Here is a 22,705-nt window from a genome sequence, read left to right on the forward strand (position 1 = left end):
GATCCCATTACAAGAAGTCAAGCTTGGCTATATACAACTTAGAGGGAACTACAGCAGGATATTCCTGAAAAAAAATGAAGGAAATAAGAGCATAATAGCAAGCAAAAATGCTGACCTCTTGTTGACTTTTAAATTTCATTGTTATGATGAGATAAGGAAGCTTATCATACAAACTAAGCTTTGCATCACTTTAAATCGAGGTGTAAAAAGTTGCAGTTAATCAGGTTCTTAGAAAATAAATGTCTTGACAGTCTTATTTTCATAACATACCATCTGGTATCTGGTATCACAAATATTATCTATGATAGATTAAATAACAGCTTCCATCTGCTTTTTGAAAGTGTTTTCCGTAGTTAGAAATAACCAGAGAGAAAAAAAAAAAAAAATTGAGGCACTTACTTACAAATTCAATTAAAAAAAAAATCTGTTTGCTTGCATAATTCTTCTAAAATTTTTGGGTTTTACTGATTCGTTTACTAACTTGTTTAACTGTCTACTTTTACTTTTAGGTTGGCATAGTACTACATTATTCTACACTCTCTACTATGCTATGGATTGGAGTAAATGCCAGGAATATTTATAAGCAAGTCACAAAAAAACCTCTGCCATGCCAAAACAGTGACCAACCTTCTTATCCAAAGCAACCACTACTCAGGTATGGAACGTTATCTTTTTCTTTTTTTAAAATGTATTCCTAAAACATATAACTTTTAAGCTTTCACTTTCATTTCTGTATTCTTTACTTTTTTCCATACTATAAATGGGATCCATAAGGAATTGAGTCACTTAGGTGTATCTGCAAATCTGAATATTTGTTGTATGGTAATAGTTAATTCTTGTCAGGAGATGCAAATATGCAGACCTGGTACTGGCTAGGTTCAGATATCTTAATCTAAGCAGGAGCAATTCAAATGTTTCTGTGGTTTCCTATGGAGAAAAAAATACTCCCTTGCTTCTGGGTTAAGGCATTATTTAATCATCAGAAACTACTCTACAATGATTCTCCCTTTATCTTAATCTATTCTGCTGTAACTCTTGCCCACGTTTGTATTGATATCCTAATAACCTGATAGCAACCTTCCTCATTCCACATCAGAGATCTAATGCTATTACAGGAGCGACTGAAAGTCTGGACTCCCTATCAGCTTTCTAGTTAGAGCGACTAATAAGCATGTCTCTGACAGCATGGCAAGTGTAATGTAATAAGAATTTTAACCAGATGCCTATGAGATGCTGAAACTTCAAGCCAAAATAGTCAGTCTGCATAGGAAAAAAAAAAAAAAAAAGAAGAATCCCAAACTTACCACAAACTAGAATTTCTAACCGAAGGCATGAGAAGATGGATTCATCTTTTTGATTGTAGCTATCAAAAAGTTACGTACTAGCCAAAGTTATATAGTGGCCCTGTATAGACTTTGGAGGGAGACTGAGACAGAGAGAAACTTCCAGAGAACAATTTCTCCCATCTGTTTTAGATGTTTGTGTGAGGACAAGATGAATTGTCTTATGGAGGTGCCTCTCTTTCCCCATAGATCATGGGAAAACCTGAATGGTAAATTCAGTCTAAAGACCTCAATTTTACAGTGATGGACAGGAAATATGAATTCTAATTTTTATGACTTTGCTGTAAAAAATCCAGATTAGTATGTTCTTTTAAACAGTCCTAGCTTATTTTATTTTGACCACAAAATGTTTATTAAGTATCGTTTCTAGATGGCTGTGTGAGGTTGTTGGAACTTCTTGAAAATCTATAGAAAGATGAATTGTGTTTTGCTGTCTGATTCTGCTGAGTGAAATCTTGATTAACTTGATTAGTTTTCTGCTTTTTATAACATTTTCTTTTTAGAGGTGAAATTGATAAAAGCTAAGGTAAAATTTATATAGTGAAAAGCTTTGTTAGGTGTAAGCAAGAGGATATACTTTCATTAAGAGTGCCTAACTCTGCTAATCCATGTTTTACTGTACCATTCTCCACAGATGAGAATTCCACTCTTTTGGTTTCTAGTTCATGGCAAAATTAATTACCAGTTTTCAAATGCTGCAGTGTGGCTGTTAAGGTAGAAAATTATTACAGGTTACATGGACCCAGTTAGTGTATGTTCTTAAAATTCTAATCTTTTTTGATTTGGAAAACAATAGACAATCAAGTTACAAAAACCATTAATTAGAATCTTCGTTGTAACAGTCATGATGAGGTTCTCAGGCAGTAAAAATAAACAGTAGATATTTTAAGTTTAGTAATAGAAATTATAAACATCCTTTTAGCTTTAAAAGAACGTGAGTATGGTCATTTAATAACTAAGTGAAATGATTCTAAGTTATTTTTCTAACTCAGGGCACCATATGTCCTAGAGACACAGGCACTGAAATGTCTAATATGATTTCATAAAGGTTAGTACTAGATTCAAAGTAATAAGGATCAATTTCATTTCATGTAGAAAATAAATAGGCATAGTATATGGAAAATTAAAAATTGCTTTAAACAAGAAAATGATGAACCCATAATTAGTAATTGTTCTTTTTAGAATGATGATAATAATTTTTCTGTGCCTTTCAATTTTCCTGGGTTTAATAAAATTTGAATCATAATTATTCTGCATCATAATATTTCCAGAAAATCCATTTAAGTTGTGTATATTTCAGTGTAGCCATTTATAAGAAATGTTTTAATTAGACAGCATTCTTATATCTATAAGCTGATGCCAGTCTTTATACATATTGTGCCTCAAGTTCAGAGGAGATAACATCACAGTTTGTCCAGGTCTGGTTTTGGGTGAAGGAGTATTAATTTTTGTCTTCATTTGACACTAGTACGTAGCTAAACAATATTAAATTTGTTAAAATGGAGACTAAATTAAGCTTTTTAATATGTCAGGACCATCAGTCCTAGGAAGCACATTTCTGCATATGGTCTCCAAGACACTTTTAAAAAAAGGTACTTTGTCAGTAATTCAGGTCTGTAGACCTAGTTTGACTTGTGTTCAGGTTTCATTCAACACAAATATATGAATGTGTTTGGCAAGAACTGTACACTTTGCTGTTCTCCTTTGGTCTTTTCCAGCACCAGATGTATATGATAGAGTGGGTTTCCAGTTCACATAGGAGTGTTTTTATATTCCGTCTATATGCACTCGGTGTATGAAACACAAGAATATCTTTTGTGAGTCAGTAAATGGCGACTACTGCCAAAAATTAATACACAAATCTATGACATGGAATTTACCATCAAATGATAAAAATTCATCGCATTTTTTTCATGGAGTTTGATCCACTCTGAAAAGTAGTCAAAACAGTGAAAATAAAACCCAAAATATCTTAAGGAAGACCTTACCTGTTAGTAAAAAAGGACCTTTGCTTGTAACAGTTGATTCAATTTCTCTGCCTACTTGCATATTTATTTCTTTCTGTTCTAGGTACAGTGATCAAACAGTGTAATTTTACTGAAGCTTGCTCTTCATTCAAAATCATATTGCCTCTTTTTAATCATATATTATATGATACATTATATATGTTATAGATTATACACTAGATATATTTTATTATCTATATTATACATGATGTATGTATTTTGTGTTAATTATAGAGTTAAAGCTCTCAGGGCCTACCACTTTGATAACTGGAATCAACTATAACAATTCTGACATTTTTCAGTAGATGTGCCTGGATGCTAATGAGGTAGATCAAATTAATGCATCATTGAACTTAGTGTATTGAAATGCTGAACTCTAGCACTTAAACAGATAATGAAATTAATTCCTGTAGAATATACTCTCAGTTATTCTTAATAGAAATAAATAATTTTATCTGTTCATCCTCTGTGGACATTTGTTAAACCTGGCAGAGTTTGGCTTCTGACTCATCTGAAGTCAGATTCTGCCAGCCAGAACAAAGGGGCGTGCAAGATTCAACTATTACTTGCAATGTACAAAACTTTTCATCAGCCCAAGCTGAGGCACAGGTAGGATTAGTTTTATACCTGATACATGCATGAAGTTTTCATGTGATGCCCTGTGCACATACAGATTAGAGAGCAGTACAGAACAAGCAGAAAATATTTCTGGGAGATACTGTTAAAATTATTCCTTTCCAGAAAGATAGAAAAAAATAGACTTCTATGATTTTTAATAAGATAACTACTGAACACAATTGCACTATAAACATTTAAAATAAAAAATAGATAAGCTACAAGCTGGGCCAGACATTAGTGTTAAGAAGACAGATAATTAAGGTACCTTTCATCTCAGGATTACGTACAAATATATTTCCTAATTTCCTCCATCCTCTTTCAATGAACATCTTGCAAGGTAACTAATACGTGAAACTCAAGATTGCAGAGTCCAATGTCCAATATCCTGTATCTGTCATGAGCAAACAACAATATGCATAAATAAGATTGCAGAATGAACTGCAAAGTGAGTAACAGATGATGTCATTCTGTCTGCTGAACTTCGTCTTGTTTATTATGTAATATATCTCGATAAGCTTTTTAAAAGGTTCTTAGTAAAGCTGTAGGGCTTCTAGGAAGAGTACCTCATGCAGTGCCTCAGAAAAATTGTATATCTAGCTGTAATAGCAGTTTAGGAATGGATTTTGTGTCCTTCCCTTTGTATTCAATGTACTAGGCTTAGTGCTATGGCCATTAAAAATGAACATTGAGTATTTTGGGAAGATCATAACTCAGGCAAATTAAATCAACGGGACACTCTGAGCACCTACAGTCAATTAAGCCAGCTTCAATTTCATTCTCTTATCGTTTTCAACCTTGAATAATTTTAAAAGTATAATTTTTAGAATGAGAAAGCTGTTTGCATATTTCATATATTTTGAACTGTCTTATTTGATTTATGGAAACTGCCCTTTAACTTGCACACAGAGGAGACCTAGAAATAGTAGGTGAGAACCAAAGTGGTTTAGTTGAACCATAACACCTGCTAATGGATGTGTACATGCAATATATGTGTGCGTGTCTGCTATTCTATGTGAGCTTGTATATGGGCAAGTTTCTGAACATCGTCAATATACTTCCAGAATACCAAATCACCATTCTTGGATGTAGAAACGACAGGGGTCTTCCTTGTGGGCTATGTTTGTGATGTAGTGATAACAACCTACACCCTGATCATATGGATGTGCAAGATGATAGTGCTCCAGTTGCATCCTCCCTTTCTGTGAATGTGACAGCAGATCTTCACAGTCGTTCCCTGGCTCATTATTTCTATCAGCTACCTAAACATTAATTAGTAGCATCCAGCTAAACAGTAGCTAAGTATCTTTGTGACACTGAATTAGGTTAAATTTTTTCACTGTCAAAAGGAGAAACTATGCTAAACTTGCAAATCTAGGAAAACCCTCTCCTTCAGGTTTTGTCAACCAGTCCCATGATGAGCCTATTGCCTTGCAGTGAGGAGATTTTACAGACTTGCATTATACCAAAGGGGTTATGGCATCTGCTTAGTGCTTTGCTCACAGTGCTAACCCTGCTTGTCTCAGCATGATTATTTAGATGCTTGATCTGAATTCTGACAAGCTTGAAACCAACTCATGGGCACAACTGAATCTACTGCTATGTACTGCTGCACTTGCCTAACTGCAGATCCCAAGAGAGCCTGACTAGAAGTGTTGTGACTTCCATCGCAAATTGAGATGTGGCAATTTTTACTGAAGAAGTTACTAATAAAGCAGCTATCTCCTGAATTTTTGTTGCATACAACAATATTCATGATGTTGAAAACTGGCCCGTGAAGGTAAAAACATTCCAGTTATAAAGAGTAAAGACTTCTTATATTTAGATTTTTAAGGAATGATTATGTCCTTTACCAGAGAAAAACCCTAGAATAAAAAGAACTAATAGATTGAAAGGACCTTCAGAAAATTATCTTTGTTACTCTCAGGGTCTAGAAAATTTCCCCTATGAGTTATAAGAAGTTGGCTCTAACTTATTGCAGCATAACAGCAGTGTAATGGGGGATCAAAATTTGACCATGATAACAAATTTTCTATTAAATGTCAAGTCTGCAAAATGTGTCATGTCATTTTCTTGGCCATGTTCTTTTCTGGGTCTTGGGTGTGAATCATATGAAGTGAATTAATTTACATTATGACAGACACAGACATTAGTTGTCCCCTTGACACCAGCGGCTCTGAAATGCAGTTAAGTTCTAGTGCATTTTTCATTAGCACTGGCTCTCATGAATTCATGTTTTCTAATATCAAACAATGATTGAGAGGGAGAGAGAGAAAAAGAGGTCAGATAAAAAGCACCAATTACGGTCCATTGTTTTCTTCTTTATGGCATGTCCCTTAAATATTAATTCCTCTAATCTTGATCCATGGAAGCCCATTTTTCCTTCCCACAGCGAACATAACAAACCTCCTCTATCAAGTTTATATTTATGTCTGACTATCCCAAGGGATTAACTGCCTTTTCCTTAACAACTCTCTATAGTTTGTATATGTTGAAATAAATGGGAAACGCCACAGGACAGAATTCTCAGAAGCCCTGAGGCGATCTCTGTAGTTCACTCTTTAGTATTAGAATAGACACAATTCTGTCCACTGGTGAGTAAGTGGAAGTGATGTCTCTCTGCGAATAAGGTTGGATGAACCATGGCACAGTAAGTAAACAGTCTCACTGAAAATCTGCTATGTCATGCTTAAGGAAGTTTGCTCTAATTTAAATACTTGATTGCATCCCTCACTTAGAGGACAGAATATTTTGATGTGGGCAGTGCCAGTCATCAGGAAGTTTAACTAGTGTCCCTGAAGTTATTATCAATGCTTCTTATCTTAGTTATTGGTAGTCAAGTCTACAAAATTGGCTTTTCCAATGTATATCTTTAGACCATTTTCCAATTTTGCTGTAATTAGTTTGATTCATTACTGAAAAATGGAAGTTTTTGCAATCATCACTTATTAGCAAGGCCACTTAAGAGCCTCAATACCATAAGTTTCTAAAAAACCCATAGTGTGTAATAGCTGCTTTCATATATATTATCTGCAAATCGTTATTCCCATGTTTCTTGTTTCAATATTTATGATATTTCCCAGAAAAGAGAAAGGCCGTATTGCTGAAATACCATTTTCTAAATTTTTGCATTTGATAAAAATTGACCATAGGAGAAAGCCATCCTTTCCTTCCAGCTGCCGTTTTGGTTTTATTCACAAAAATAGGGCTTATATTCAACATAAAAATAAGCTAGTAAAATATTATATTGGATATAAAAATAATCTAAGGATAAAAGCCATTTCATAGTTTTAGTTTGGTTTAATTATAGAGCTCAGATTTTGAACAATGCTCTATTCTGAAGCCAATTTTAATCACTCTGTCATTCAAAGATGGTACAACACAACTAATGATGTAACTTTACATGTTCAGTCAGAAATACTGATCTTATCAGTCAGACAGTACTGTGTCATATAAGCCCACCAATTTATGCGAGTTCTCAAAAAAAAAACCAAACCCTGAAACAAACAAGCAAACAAAAGAACTGTTGTGCTTGGCCAGAATGACCAGAAAGATTCTGCCACTTGAGGTACAATAGATAGAGATGGCAAAAAAAGAGAATCTTAAAAACAAACCTGGCAGTTTTATTCTGTTCATCATGAGTGAAAAGGATTGCAGAACCTAAAGGTGCCTGGAAATTGGTTTGATACTTTAGGGACATACTGATATTACAAGCTACTTAACATGATCATTCTTAAAATGCTGATATATGGTCAAATGGAGTCATGGATTATAGCCAAAGCCATTTTATTGCTAGCTAGCAATGTAACTGAAAGACCTGCAGTGGAAAAGGGTATAAAATGGTGACAAGGGAAACATTTTTATAAATTTCTTCTTATTCAATTTCAGCCTGAAGCTAAATGCATTTCCGTCATATGGGGGAAAATTATCTTAGGTCAAAGAAAATGTTTAAATCAGCTTCCAATTAATTGTTCCACATAAGAACATTCTCAGTATTTAAAAAAAAAAAAATATTGTCAGTGGTATCCTGGGAAAGCTGTTGCACTTTGCATAGGCCATGTAAATATTCATTGCAGCTGGCACTGGATTGCCTGTATATGGTGTCATAGTGGGGAGGTATTTTCCTGCCTAATCTGAATAAACAGAAGTGATTAGAACTTTGTCTCTCCACCTTCAAGGTGAGTGACTGAATTGCTGTGTTATTAAAATCAAGATGGTAACAGGCCCACCTGCTTTATTTTTAGTTTTACTTCATCTGGTTTGTGAATCAAGACTAAAACTGGAAGTATTTTAAAAGTTCTTTTTCATTTTATAGATGGCAAAGTTATTCTTCAAATCTGACCTGAATGCACTATCAAATGCTTTAAGTGAATGATGCCTGTAAAATAAGTTCTTCCATGGTTGGATCTCATTTCAAGGGAATCTTACAATTAAACTAGAAAGAAGATGTTGTTACTGCCATAACTTTATGACTTAAGGTGCAGGTGAAGTGCATGTTCACACTTTCTGGAGTAAAAATCCAATAATGCCAAATCTTCAGGAGATGTTGAAGCACAAGGTGAAGTTTTATTCTCTTTGTTTGAAGAACAGTGCTTGAGCTACTTAGTAGAGATGAAAAGAAATGGTTTATGGTTATTGCAAAGGAAACATATGTCAACTTACTACTTCTAAATAAGCTATTAAACAGCATAGCAAGTCATGTATCAAGACCTCCCTGGTTCTAAAGCTATTGACAAACATTGCCAAAAAAGAAAATTACAACATTTGTCCATTTAATGGGGGAATTATGGTCTTGGGACTTAGAAATTTTAACTTTAACAAGCTTGCAATGTTGTGAGCTTCAGGGTATCTTATAATGATTACTATGATATTTTCAGGTTTGAAAGGCTGTAACTAACTGCAGCATACTGATCTGCAGAACCATATTAGGTTGAATTTTCAGATGCTTTTATCATGAACTCCCAACTAGGTATTTCCTGGAAATTCAGAATTCTTGTTGCACTATTCCTTGCCTCAACACTTTCTAGAATTTGAGCTAGTCATATACATAATTGTAGTGGATAAGTTAGAGGGTAGGGTAAGATTGATAAAATGCTCTATGCCTTGATATGCTGCTCCAGGCAAAATGTAGAATGCTGATTGGAAATTTTACAAGTTCTAAAAATCTTTGAAGATAATGTATTCAGGCTCCAGTGGGGGCTTTGTAGAAAACTTTATCACATTTGAAAGAGCTAAATATTTTCTCAGATGATTCCTTGGTGTCATGTAGATTAAACCTGATTATGCAAAAAAGCTGTAAAGAGATATGTGTAAGATAATTTCAGATGTGTTTATTGCCATGGTATGTCCAAAGAACTAAACATTCTCATCTGCATGAAATAATATTCACCACAGTTACAGAAAAGCTATCTGACTTAATTGTGAATGATTGTACTCATTTAAGAAAATTTTAAAATGAAGCATTTGTTTTATTTAGATAAAACCAGAGTCGCATTAGATACTAATTCTCTCATATGAAAACTGACATGTGAGAAAGCTGGATCTTACATCTCTCTTTTAAGTGGGTGTTCATATACATACAGCTTATCTGTAATGAAAACAGTAATGTTGCAAGAAAACGTGAGACGTGATGTTGTACAGACTGATAAACTACAATGTCACAGAAACTAGAGTACTGCAGGCAACCAGCTAGTGTACTGTAGAATTATTCAATAATAATAACTTCAAATGCATAATTGTAACATTTCAGCATATTCTTTTTATTAATTAATGGAAAAATTCAAGGAAATAAAAATATATTCCTTGGACAAACAAGACTGGTGAAATCTACAAATACACATATTACATTAAATATGCTGAAGCCTATTTAAATGTAACTGTTGTAAATTCAGCTTCACACCTGACTTATTCTATGCACACTTCTTGCTAAATATGTGTAATAATCTCTGTTTTATGCCTGTTTAGAAGAAGGAATTAGAAGTTTTGGGAGGAAAGGTTGCATTAGATTAATTCACTTGGGTTTGAGTTGAAACCATGGAAAACGCACATACACTTCTGCTGATCTCCTTGTCCATCCTAAATAGTCGAAGCCCATTACTGGAAATGTGGATGATTCTTTTCTTTTCAACTGTTATCCTTAAAAATTCCAAATGAGAAAGCATTAGAGAAAGTCATAATTTTAAGGTAAGAATGTTTAAAGTTAGCATTCTCCTGGGGTATGACTGAGTATTTATAATTCCATTTTCAAAATGGCATAGACCAATTTAGAACTTTGGGCAGGCTTTGGACCAATTTTAGATGTACTTCAGCTGATAAGACTGTAAGTAGTGAAATAGTCTTCAAGAGTCCATAAATTGTAGAGTGAAAGGCAGTGCATTTTTCAAAGCTACATCTCATACAGCAGTGGCTCAGAGTTTCGCCTTTTGGTTTTAGCATCGCTCTTCATTTTTACATAAACAGAAAAATTAATCACAAGAGCTAAGTTAATGCAGGCTGGGAAATTAAAGTTCTCCTATGTAACTTTTATAATTTTAGTATTCTCAGTAAAGAATAAGGTACATGTAAGAATCATTTCCAGAGTATATAGATCTATCATATATTAGATTAAAACCCAGCCATTGACTGTTGGGGTTATTGTAACATTTTCTGGATTGATAACTTCAAAATCACCTGCTGTGGAGTTCCTGCAGTGGTTCACAGATTATCGTAGAGAGAAGGCAATTCTTACCTGTAGAACAGGCCTTATACATACATAATATTTTTCACTACTGTTTCTACTGAATACTTTAAGCTTTATATTTTTCCATGCAAAAAAAACAATTCTAGTTTAGCTGAGTTATTCAGAATTTACATTCTAAATTTCCTGACTGTTGATTTTCTGATTCTTCAACCTTTGTCTTGCACTGCTATAAAGTGCTATGAGTATTTTGTTTTACAGAGGCAGTTGAACAATTACTGGTGCAGAACAGAATACATTGTAAATGAGAGATACTAAGTGGAATGATTGAAGTATAGAAACTGAGAAGTAGAGGAGTTCAAGGAGTATATCAGGAGATGAAATTTTGTCTCAGAATAAAATAGAGAATCAGTGTGAAAATGACACAAAAAAGTATCCAAGGAATCTTTAAAGAAAACTGAGCAAAGCACGAGTCTTGAAACAAAATGCAGACCCACATACAGACCTTGGGAGAACTGTAGAAAGTCTCAAAGAGTTCAATCAGACAATTAACACAGGACAGGAGAAGTCATGAGGACATCTGAGATGGTGGTAATATTAATAAAGGAAATGGAAAAACACTGGCCTGTGGCAAGGTAAGAAACAAGCAAACTCAAGTTAGGTAAAAAATTTAGTATGTATTTTAAAAGTCCTTATCTATCTTCTGTAATTTCTGTTTAAACCCTATTCCTGATATTTCTTAAGGGAATAGTAAATCATCTCCCTGTTGGTGAGACACATCCCTTTAAGAAGTTCCACATTTGAAAGGGTGGGAAAGGAAAAAAGGTATATCTGTGCAGTACCATCAGAATAAATACTGGTATTTCCTTTTCTGTTTAGAGCTTGACTTTCTGGACTCATATGATTTTGTTTGAAACCCTAAACTTTTTAAACAAAGCTTTTAACTCCTTATTTGCAACGACAGTTGTAAACATGAAAAAAGAAGGAATACATTAACTCAAATCAGTTGAAAGCTGTGGACCCTCAGTGTTAGTTAGGAGCGTTAATAACAATCATATAAGGTTTAAAATTCATTAGTAAAAAAAATCTCTGAAATTATTGAAGACAGGACAATAAATAATTCGGTTTCAGTAAGGGGTAAATAAGTTGATATTAGAAAAAGATTTTAAACTATGAGAAGAGCTGACAACTAAAATGGGTTACCTAGGAGGCTGTGGAAACTGTCGTAAGCGATTTGTTAACATAGATTAGATAAAGCCAAGCCACTTAGGATAGATATTTAATGTGACCCTGCCTCAGCTTTTGAATTGATTGGATGACCTCTAGATGTTCATTCCCACCCTATAATTCTGTTATTATATATTTTTCTTAACAGCATTCTCATTTTTCAAACCTTTATTTACTGCTGAATTCCTACAGCCTTGTTAGTCTCATAAGTTTTTGTGTTTTATTATGCAAGCAAATTCTGACAGATGACACTTTGAAACTAATGTGTTCCAAATATGCCTTCAGTGTTTGGAAATGTTATGAGTCTTGTAGAAACTGGCTGCTGATCCTCCAGGTATTTTTATTCAGGTGCCATGTTACTATATAAAACATAACAAAAAATTAGGCCAGCTTCTGCTCTGAAGCATCCACACCGACAATGGGTTTTCAGTAAATCACTGGGAGTTACACATAATTAATCACAGAAAGATTTTGATTCATAGATGGAAATTATTGCTTATTGCTACTTATAAATAAAATTCAGTAAATTCCCTAGAATTTTAATGACATAGATTCAAATAATTGAAATATTTAACGTTTAATCTACTTTAGAAAATAGAATGTTCAGATTAAACTTTATGCCTATATGGATTGAGTACTCAGATAATGAGGCAATGCCATTATTATTGGATCACACTTCATACTCAGGGAATCATTCAAGATTTTAACAGTTTATCTGAAAGTGAACATTGGCCTGGGTTTTCTGTGAATGAAAACCTGAGCCCATAAGATACCCGAGTTATTTATCTGTTTATTATGAGAGGTACCTAGTTATTATCTATTCATTATGAGGTAGGAAAACTATGATTACTGAAGATAATTTGTATTTGCTTCTCAATATTTATAAGCAATGCTAAGAAATTGGAGATTTCAGATATTTTTCTTCAAATTTTCTATGTGATTTTTGTTGAAAATGTATGAAATGTAAGTAGTTTCCTGTTCAACATGACTTGACTGGTAGCTATACTTACTACAAGTAGTTACATCAGTTGACATACGTAGTTCACCAACAACATTATCCACAAATGTATGCCTATAAATCTCTGATCAGATAATTTCTTCAGATGTATTTATTGCCTTAGTTTATCTCATAGTCTTTTACTTTTGCAGTCATTAGTTTTATAAATTGATTATAGAAGGTCCCTGAATTTGTGATACTTGCTAACTACATGACTCATGAGTGGTCAGTCATAGGATCTTGCTTCTTCTTCATATTCGATGAGCTTACAGACATCTCCAGAACAAAAATAGCCATGCATGCAGAGTTTATTTCCAAGAAATATTTATGCATACCACTTTGGAATTTGATTCCTGGGATGACTAACATCAGTAAAACTCATTCTCATGAATCAAAAAGAAAAGGAACAGGAATAATGGGAAAATTACTACCACTGTTATTTTCAGAATAGCTACCGTATGCTGGTTATAATTCATATGTAAGACACTTCGGACTATTTAATGAGGCATATCATATTCTTGTTATTGTCTCGTATGAGAATGACATTAAACTTGTCTACTCATACAGATTCAGTCTTCCATTGAATAAGCAACCAATTAGCTATATTTGCTCTTCGTGCATTTAAGACAGTTTTTTCCAACTAGAAAGAAAAATTTCTGTGTTTCTGGCATTGACAAATCTGATGACAATTATCATAGCAAAGCTAGGCAGCCTTTTGACCTGGAAAGTTGAGCAATGAGATGCTCTTATGGTTTTGTGAAGATGGCAATGAGTGCTGTTCTTTCCTTTTCAGATCTCCTTTTTCTTCATTACTAACACAGTACCATTCTGGAAATAGCATGTAATTTCTGGCTTTTAATTAATATTTCTCAATTATTATTTATAAACTCTCCTCTAGCTCTGCTTGTCCTTTTCTTTGAAGGTTTCATGATCACTTCTGGCTGAGTGCTCCAAGAAACCTTGTGATTTCTTTTAGAAACTTACCCTTTGACCTTTTTATATGTGATGAAAGAGCTTTGTTTTTGCTACTGGTTAAAATCTGGGATAGGGATCACCACAAATAGATTTCTGTGTATGTCAGTTTTTAAACAACAGGAAAAAGCAAATGTTCATGCCATCATCATCTATATAACATTTTCCGTAGCTCAAGTTAGTTAGACTAAAACCGACAACAGCAAAAAACCTCAGCATTAAAACTAAAAATCGGGGTTGACACTCATGAACTCATGCAATTGTACCTTTGTTTCTTACTTTTCAATAGGGTGAATTAAGGAAAGAATGTCAACCTGAATTTTTACCAATAAATCTGAATCTCCATGGAGTCAAGTCATTAATTAAATACAGTTTTTCTATAATTTAATAGCAGGGTAATCCATAATCATTCTTTTATGTTTAGTATTAAAAGAGAAGGCTTTTTCCTGCTCTGGATTAGCATATTGAATTACATCCACTGGAATGTGAAGAAGATGTTCCAGAAAGAAGCCTAAAGTCCAAAACCAAGAGGGAAAGTTACTTCCATCGTGCTTTCATGCTTCACTACTGCTTGTTACCTTTAGTAAGACTTACTTGGTAAAATTTTAAGTTCTTTGCTACCTGGATATCTGTCAGGATGATAAATTGGAAATTGTAGAAGTGGGTAACGTTGCATAAATCCTAAAACAAGATTTTCTCCATGAAAACAAAAGTAAGCTTTTCTCTTCTTGCAAACCAGAATGATGAAACTTCACTAAGATTCTTTAGAGTACGGATTAATTTCTGCAAAAGAATAATGCAGTTGCGTAGTACAAAATCATGCAAGTCTGCATCTCACTCACATGGAGCTTGACCAAAGCCAGTGGGATCGCTTGCGTAAGTTATGAATGTGTAACTTACCTGATACAGTAATAGATTTTATACATAGCATAAATTTTTTGTTTGTTGCAACTGTTCTTGGCTACAGTCACAGCTGTAGGTGTTCTTGATGTTGAGTGTTTGTCTTTCTGACCTCCATTGTGTCCTGTCTCAGTTACAATTTAATAATGCACTGGACTCTTCTAAAGAAGTCTGTCTGCAGACACATAGCCTTCTAACTACAGGAATTTTCAAGCTATGCTCACTCATCTGTGAATCAGTCTACTCTGACTAGTGCATATGTTTCAATTTACAGAGTAATAGAGAAGAACAGTAGGTTTAAAGAGCCCTTCTCTCATCATTGACAGCTGGTATGGATGGACCCTCATAAGATTGAAAAGATAACAATGAATAACAAATAAGTTAATCATAGAATCGTAAAAATCATAAGTTTGGTGGAAACATCTGTAAGTCATCCCGTGTAACTCTCCACTCAAAGATCCAACTTAAAAGTTACCTTAGGGCCTCATCTAGTTCTTAAAATCTCCAGGGATCTTATTCCTTCCTCCCATCCTAGTTCTGTTTCCTTTTAGCTTTCATCTTGAATTGACCAAAAACATGAAATGTAAGGGCTGTAACCTAGTCTGAATAAAGCACAGAAAAAGCATTAAGAAGGTAAGGAACTTTGTTATGTCCTAACAAAAACATGATGTTAGAGTTCACAGTGATGTGAAAGATGTTAATTATTGTTCTACAAAAACATCCAAATACATTAATTATTGCTACTGGGTTTAAAATTACTTGATCCAGCTAATAGTTAAGCCACAAAAACAAACAAACAAACAGAAAGTAAATGCAGCTTTCTTTCAAAATAGCAAAACTGAGGAATATACTACAGTGCTGAAGTACATGAAAATGAAGCTGTCATTACTAAGGATTCCTAGGTGAAAAATGACAGGAATTAATAAAATGCACTTTAAAAAAATGTTGGAATGCCGTCAAATTACCAAGGAGAGCAGTTAATCATGATTAATCAAATTAATAGTTTTATATTTCTAGTGTTTTTTTTCTGTATGAATTTGTTGAGGTGTAGAGTAGTAGTTGTATATGCTATAGATATATGTTCCAAATGTGGCCAGCTGTAAAATTGTACTATTATTAATGGGAGATGACAACATTTTCATATGTCATCTTATTCTGAAAAGGAAATTAAAGTCAATACTTAGAAGTGATTAGATAATAGATATTCAGGAAAATGTCTGGTTGGAAAAAAAATTTGAAATGCTTCATCTTAATAGCTTGGGGGTTTTACCTGAGCTATATTTTGCAGTTTCACATTTTAAATATCTGGTGCATAGATTTTCAGTAACTTTGGTCTTCGTGGAGTGCAATTGAATTCTTGAGTCAGGCACTCTATTCTGTTCTGCTGCTCCTTGTAAGTACAGAGGTATTTTTTCTCAGCAAGTGTTCGTGAACAAAGACAATATAAGGATAGAAATAAAAAAAATAAAAAAGAAAAGCCCCCCGTTTAACTTATGCAGACATCTTACACATAATACTTTTTTTTAGACTGAAAAATTTAAGTCATGCAGTCTTGGGAAATAAAGCAAAAATGTATTGTCTGCAGCATCATTATGTCATGTCATTTAGGGTGTATCTTAGGGTGCTACCATCTGTGCCTTGCACTGACTTCACCTGAAAGTGTTTCCATATGTTTTATTTTACGATTGAAAGCAGTATCTTTTGTGAATGAAAAACATGTCTTTGATGTTTGAGGTTTTGTTGGGTTTTTTTTAATTTTTAGGGATGCCCCTTCTTAATTCGTGACCTGTGGCAAACCCTAATAATACTGGAGCTATTCAAAAAATTAATCAAAATATTTCAAAATGGGAACCAAAATAAAGCACAGAGTCCCTTCCTTTACTGTGCACTGAACATGGACTGTAGAGAAATTCAAAACCTGCTTGTAAGCTTTTCACATCAGAAACAATTCCTTTCAGGAAACTGTTTCATCTTTTCTTTAAAAATATGGGATTTGTCAATGGCAAAAGCTTGGTAGCTGGAAAGATTCAATAGAAAGGTTTTGTGGTTTCCATGGATCTTCTACATAACTGCTTTTCAATTTTAAATGGCCCTCTGGGTTTGTGACTGAATACTTCTTGTAGACCAAGAAGATTTAATAATCAAAATGATATTATTTTTATTTAGTGTGTGGTTTCTTCATGTCTTAAACAAGACTGTTTGTCCTCTCACTTTGCCTGAGGTTATGTCTTGCTCTAGCTGTGTGATTAGATTTTAGATACATGCAGTTGAAAATAAATCCAATTACCTAAATAGATGAAAGGTAGAAGTAAATTGTGATTAGCACATAATTGTAAAACCAGAGATGCAGAAGCCTGAAATACTAACTCTTTAATTTTGGGGATGTATTAATCCTTAATAATATTTTGAAGACGAGGTGTTTATTACCTTATTGGTAAAATCCTCAGAAACAGTAAGAATGCTTTAATAATTTTAAGTTTTAGTAACTAAAAGCCAATAAAGCTACCTCCATGTATTAACTATCACAGACAGTGTAATATGTCTTGAATATGGTGGCTGGGTATCACTTAAGAACATGCATAGAATATGTTGAAAGAACCTAGGTGAAGAGATGAAATTTACCATTGTTCTGTATACTTCAAAAGAAAGCACTTTATAAGGACATATGAATATATTAAACATTGACCCATTAAATATTAAAAATACGTATATTACATGCTGGCCAAAACATGTATAATTTTAAGTATTTCTGAGAGTACTATGTATAATAGTAACCACCTAATCACTGTTATGTGACAGAAACCAGCTGATTCATTCAGCAATCTTATATACAATTATATTTGAAGCTGTAATTTTCATTTTCATTGAAGAAAGGCAGGTTTTTTGGCAGAAATGGCAGATTTTGTGGGGCACTGTTAAATTTCCTAAAAACATTATTTTAATGGCCCATATCAAACAGGCTTTATAAGGTGCTTAAAATGTTTCACAGCCAGCAGAGGAGATAAAAACATTTTTTAACTTATTGGAGCCATGCTTTCTTGCTATTGTTTTCTCTCTCCAAGTAGTAACACCAACATTCATCATTCAATAATCACTAAACTAAAGTAAAAACTGTAGTAGTATTATAAAAAAGGCAGGATATTTTTTTAAAACCGTGAATTTAAGATTCCTGTTCCTCTGCTAGTTTTTGAACAATTAAAGTTCAAATCTTTCACATTTTGCCTGTAATTATCTGTAGCAGAAAAATGGAAACTTATTCTTATTTATGTTATGATCTCCTTAAAGAAACAGTTTATTTAAGTGTATGACTGTCATTGAGGCTTTCCTTGTTTAATAACATGGCTAGTCAATCTGAGATAGAGATCATTAAGCTCCTGTAATTTTCACATGACTAGATGGGCAGGTGAATAACAAAGATAAATATCTCAATGTAAGGGAAAGCTGAAGTGATAGAGAGATGGGGAAAGATCTCAAGAGGACCTTGTACCTTTTTAGACACCAAAGACAATCATAAGAAAAAATCTGTAGGAAATCAATTTCCATTGTTACTGTGCCCACATAAAAGTTCAGTAGAGAAAGCTGAGATTCTTTATCACCTGCCCTCTGGAATGGGGACTTAATATTACGTCAAAAGGTACAAGGCTTGCATAAGACTGTGCAAATTAACAATGTAGGTTTTGTGGATATTCACATCTCTGAAGTATTTCTTGTATTCTTCTCTTTCTTCTAAACAGTTTCAGCTCCCCTTGGCACTGTGGGCAACGATCTTGCCCTTTGTATACGATCATTAATTTATATGAGAAGAATGGAAAAGAATACATTAATTTAGGAGAACAGAATTAATGTGTCCTCCCTAGAGATACTTCCCAGGAGTTCCTGTATTCTCTTTTCATTGTCTGTTTGCACACATCTGTCTTGAATGCTGAGCTGAGGAAATTTAAGAATAAGCCACCTGGGTCTACCAGTAAAGCCCCTATCTTCATTGCATCAATTGCTTGCTCATTAGTAGCTTCCGAATCATTCTGTGCATGTACAATGAAAGTTAACAGAAAATGAAACTAAGAGTATTATTCTCTAGAAAATGGACAGTTTCACATATTACCTGTGAAACTCATTCAGTCAAAATTATTCAGTTCTAATGGCAATATAATTCATAATAAAAAAAGGTCTCAGAATATCTCTTTCTAATACTACAAATAGATTTCTTATCTAAATCCAAAAATATACCAAGTAGTGAATAAATAACTTCTGAATAAACTCTCCAAAGGTTCTCCTCCTCTGAAAATTAAAAACAGTGTATTTTCAGGTGATGTAAAAATTATAAAACAAGAACTAGACTGGGCCATTTCAAATTTTAGAAATTACTGCAGATCTTGGAAAAAAAATGTTTCCATAGAGCAAGTAATTGCCAAACTCGACAATACATGAAACACAGGGATATTCAAGGAGTTGTGTTGATGACTGCCATAAGGGACTGACATAAATACCTTTTCAAAAGCAGGGTTTCAAAATTTAGTCATAGAACATAGATCAGACCCCTGTGTCAGTGACTTTCACAGTTGATCCAAATTAAAATAAATCTCCTCCTGCTACTCATTTCATTTGGTTCCTTTGGCAGGCTTAATGAAATAATACATCAAGTAAAACCAAAGAAATCCATATTTTCTATTTAAAATTCAAGGTGATTCTACTAACAGTCATAAACATTGATACTAATATAATGTGAATTGAGTATTAAATATGTGACAATATAAGGGCACAGCACTTATTATCACTGTCTTTGCATGCTTTACTTTTCATTTCACTTTCATATTATATAGAATGGCATTGTCATATATAGGCTGTTACTTGTCTTGATGAAGGTTGATAGGTTAATGGTTCTTTTCTCCCCTTTGAAGGGCAGAAGGACATCCTGATGCTAATGGACTTTCTAAAGGTGTACTGCAATGCTCGATGATGCAGTTGTGTTTGATTCAGTAGGCTGGAACTGCAAAATAATTTCAGCTAACAGCTCTATGCTAGAGTAGTCAAATGCCTGGGAAAATGAATTAGCAATGAATTGCTCTGAACAAGAGTTTCAGCCATTTTACTACCAGAAATTAAGTGTGGAAACAGAATCGAAAGGCCTGTTGTGTTCTCTAGGGATAAAACAATTGTGCGAATAGAAAATATTGAAAGCATGAGTTTTATTTCTCCTCTTATTATTTCTCTCTGAGTATTAACATAAACAGTATCTCTCCCTGAGCTCCATCCTTGTTTTAAACTTTAAAAAATATAGATAGAATATTTAAGAAGTACAAAAGAAAATATATTTTCTCCTTCGCCAACATGCTGCTTAATGTTTTACTTATTTCCTTCAGAAGTACTTTCAGCATCCTTACCCTGACTGAATGACTGAAGTTATTTATTCATTAAGTCTGAGCAGGACTAGAAGTCAGTAGAGCTAAACTGCAGCATGGAATACACTGCAAGAATCATATCTCTCTGATTTCAAATGGCCCCCAAGGCATTCTCCAATAAAACAGAAAAAAAAAAGGCAAGGTGTCTCTTGCTTTCTTGCTTCTTAGGTACAATAGCTGTTCCAGTTGGTCTAGCTTACCAAGAGATAATACAGTTATATCTATATAAATGAAACCCCTTCTCTTTCTTCTGAACTTTCGCTAAGTATTTTTTGAGTTCTTGAATTATTTTTTTTTTTGGGGGGTGTATGCGTTTTTATTTCTCTGTCCTCTCTGCTGGCTCAGACTGTCCTTCAGGGTCATGATAAAGCAAAAAAGCAAACTGCAGCTGTACTGCCGGCCTGTAAATTCCTGCAAAACACAAAATTAGACATAATGCCTACACTAGCCATGAAGTATGTTAATTGAGTAAGTTGAATAGAAATAGCTTCAGCACATCCTCTTGGCTTCACCCATTAGCAGGGCCTAAACTCTCACACTTTCTAGTTGGCAGAGCCTGAGGCATCATCTGACACAGACAGAAGAAAAGCTCATATATCTAGTGCAGTGGGTCCACATGAGAAAGGCGAGTGTTTTTTAGGCCTTTTGATAGGTGATATTTCTTATCTTCTGACATTAACACTCTCCCATTTTATTGCCCAGGATCCCATATTATGAGTCTTTAAAGACAGATGCAGCAAAGTATTTCGAACTTCTATCTCATGACCAATTTAAAAAAAAATTAGAGCCCAGTTTTGTCGAATGAAGGCCATCTTAAGTTGAGAAAACAAATTTGGAGAGACTTTTCTTAACGGTTTTGTTACTCATCTCTCTGTGTTTTAGTCTCTGCCCCTGCATGAAGATTATCCATATTCTCACATGGACATTATGATGATTAATTAATTAATATTTCTGAAGTTCTTAATTTGCAATAAGATTTAGAAAGAAAGGATACATATAAAAATTAGTAACTACCTGTCCTGTGATCTTTGTTCCTTCCATGATGAATGAATGAAATCCCTTCCATACTGAATGAAAGACTTACAGAAGAAAAAAAAAGGACTGTGAACAGTTAGAAAGAATAATAGCATTGTCACATAAAGGTGCTAAATAGAGTTTTCACACAACCTTAATTCTGCTATTATTACCTTTTAGAGTTTGACTTGCAATATTAAAGTTTATTTTAGCCTTATTAGCAGATTATTCCACACTTTTTTTTTTTTTTAGTATATTCTCTGTATTTATATTCTACTTTGCAAACAGGGAAAAAGCACTTAAGAAATACAGATTATTTCTCTTCAGCAAAGCCATGAAGCAAAATTAACATGGTATTTGTAAATATGTTCATAAGTCAAGACTATCTGGGCATAGGATTCAAAATTACAATTAATTTCTTTTTTTTTCATTAAATGAAAAGAATATTTTCAAAATCCCTTCATTTCTACAGTCTTCTTTTTATTTCATCAAAATTCCCTGGAAGAAGGACCATGAAATGATGTGATGAATGAAAAATTCAGGAAGAATAATTTGAAAATCAGGCTCATAAATTCAGCTTTCTACAGAGCAGCCTGCTGGGTACTTGAACTGTGGCATCTAGTTAGCTCAGAAGTTAATGACCATTTTCTATATGGATTATTTTCACAAAGATGTTAAAATCAAATCCCAGCTCAACGAAAAATAACAGGAAAGTCATCTTGCTGTGACTCCTCTTTAATATCCATTTTTATTTTGCAAGCCTCTGATAGATTGACATCTCCTCCTATATAAACTGTGCATCTCCTCCAATATAAACTGCACACTAACAGTATGTAGAGCTAATAAATGAATCTTTTTTTGTACTGAGGAAAAGGATATAAATTAATGTTTCACTGGTATCTTTAGATATCTAACATGTACCTTTCTAGATCTGTTCATGCAGAGAGGAATACTCTTAAATGTACATACACTTTAATCAAGTAATGTCTGCAATAAAGACTATTTGAAGCTATTAAATCACTTCCTGATACGTTGCCATTCTGCCAGCCCCTACAGAAAAATCTTAAAATTAGTCTTGCATTACACCCACAAAGCCAAGTGTCTGGTCCTTTTTGGAAGAATTCATTCCAGAATCAAGGTTCTTAATCTGGAAAAAATTTTGTCCTAGAGAATAGCCAGACATTCAAGCAAGAAATTCAGCACTGGGTAGAACTCTTCATTTACTTGCTGACTTACTGAGTAATATTTATGGAAATAAACTTAGAAGAATATACTGCATGTTAAGTTAACAGAATGGATGCTGCCTGCAGGCTATTGCAGTCATTCTTGCTGACATTATCCTGTTTCTATAAGGTTGGCTATATAGCTCCCAGTATTTTGAAGTAGGGTTTGCCTTGCAAGAGTTCTTGCTGAAAGGAAGCTGGAAAACAGTAAGCCCTGGTGTCAACAGGGGGACATCACCTCAAGCAGTGTCTGCTGCTCTGTTGGGTTTTTTTGTGATTATGTCACTGTATGTAATAAAAAATGTGCTTACTAGTCTCAAGCAGCTGCAGCAG

General features: G+C 33.9%; 1 protein-coding gene across 1 annotated transcript in view; it reads left to right on the forward strand.

Annotated features, from left to right (window-relative positions):
• Positions 1–515: 515 nt before the first annotated feature.
• Positions 516–22,705, forward strand: part of GPR123 (G protein-coupled receptor 123) — a 30,828-nt gene continuing 8,638 nt past the window's right edge. Inside the window, exon 1 of the mRNA XM_010019500.1 lies at positions 516–655. Within this exon, the coding sequence (XP_010017802.1) occupies positions 546–655 (110 nt within the window). The 5' untranslated portion in view covers positions 516–545. The remainder of the gene's footprint in view (positions 656–22,705) is intronic.

The sequence above is a fragment of the Nestor notabilis genome, unplaced genomic scaffold (genome assembly GCF_000696875.1).
Source record: "Nestor notabilis isolate BGI_N333 unplaced genomic scaffold, ASM69687v1 scaffold11698, whole genome shotgun sequence".
Lineage (NCBI taxonomy): Eukaryota > Metazoa > Chordata > Aves > Psittaciformes > Psittacidae > Nestor > Nestor notabilis.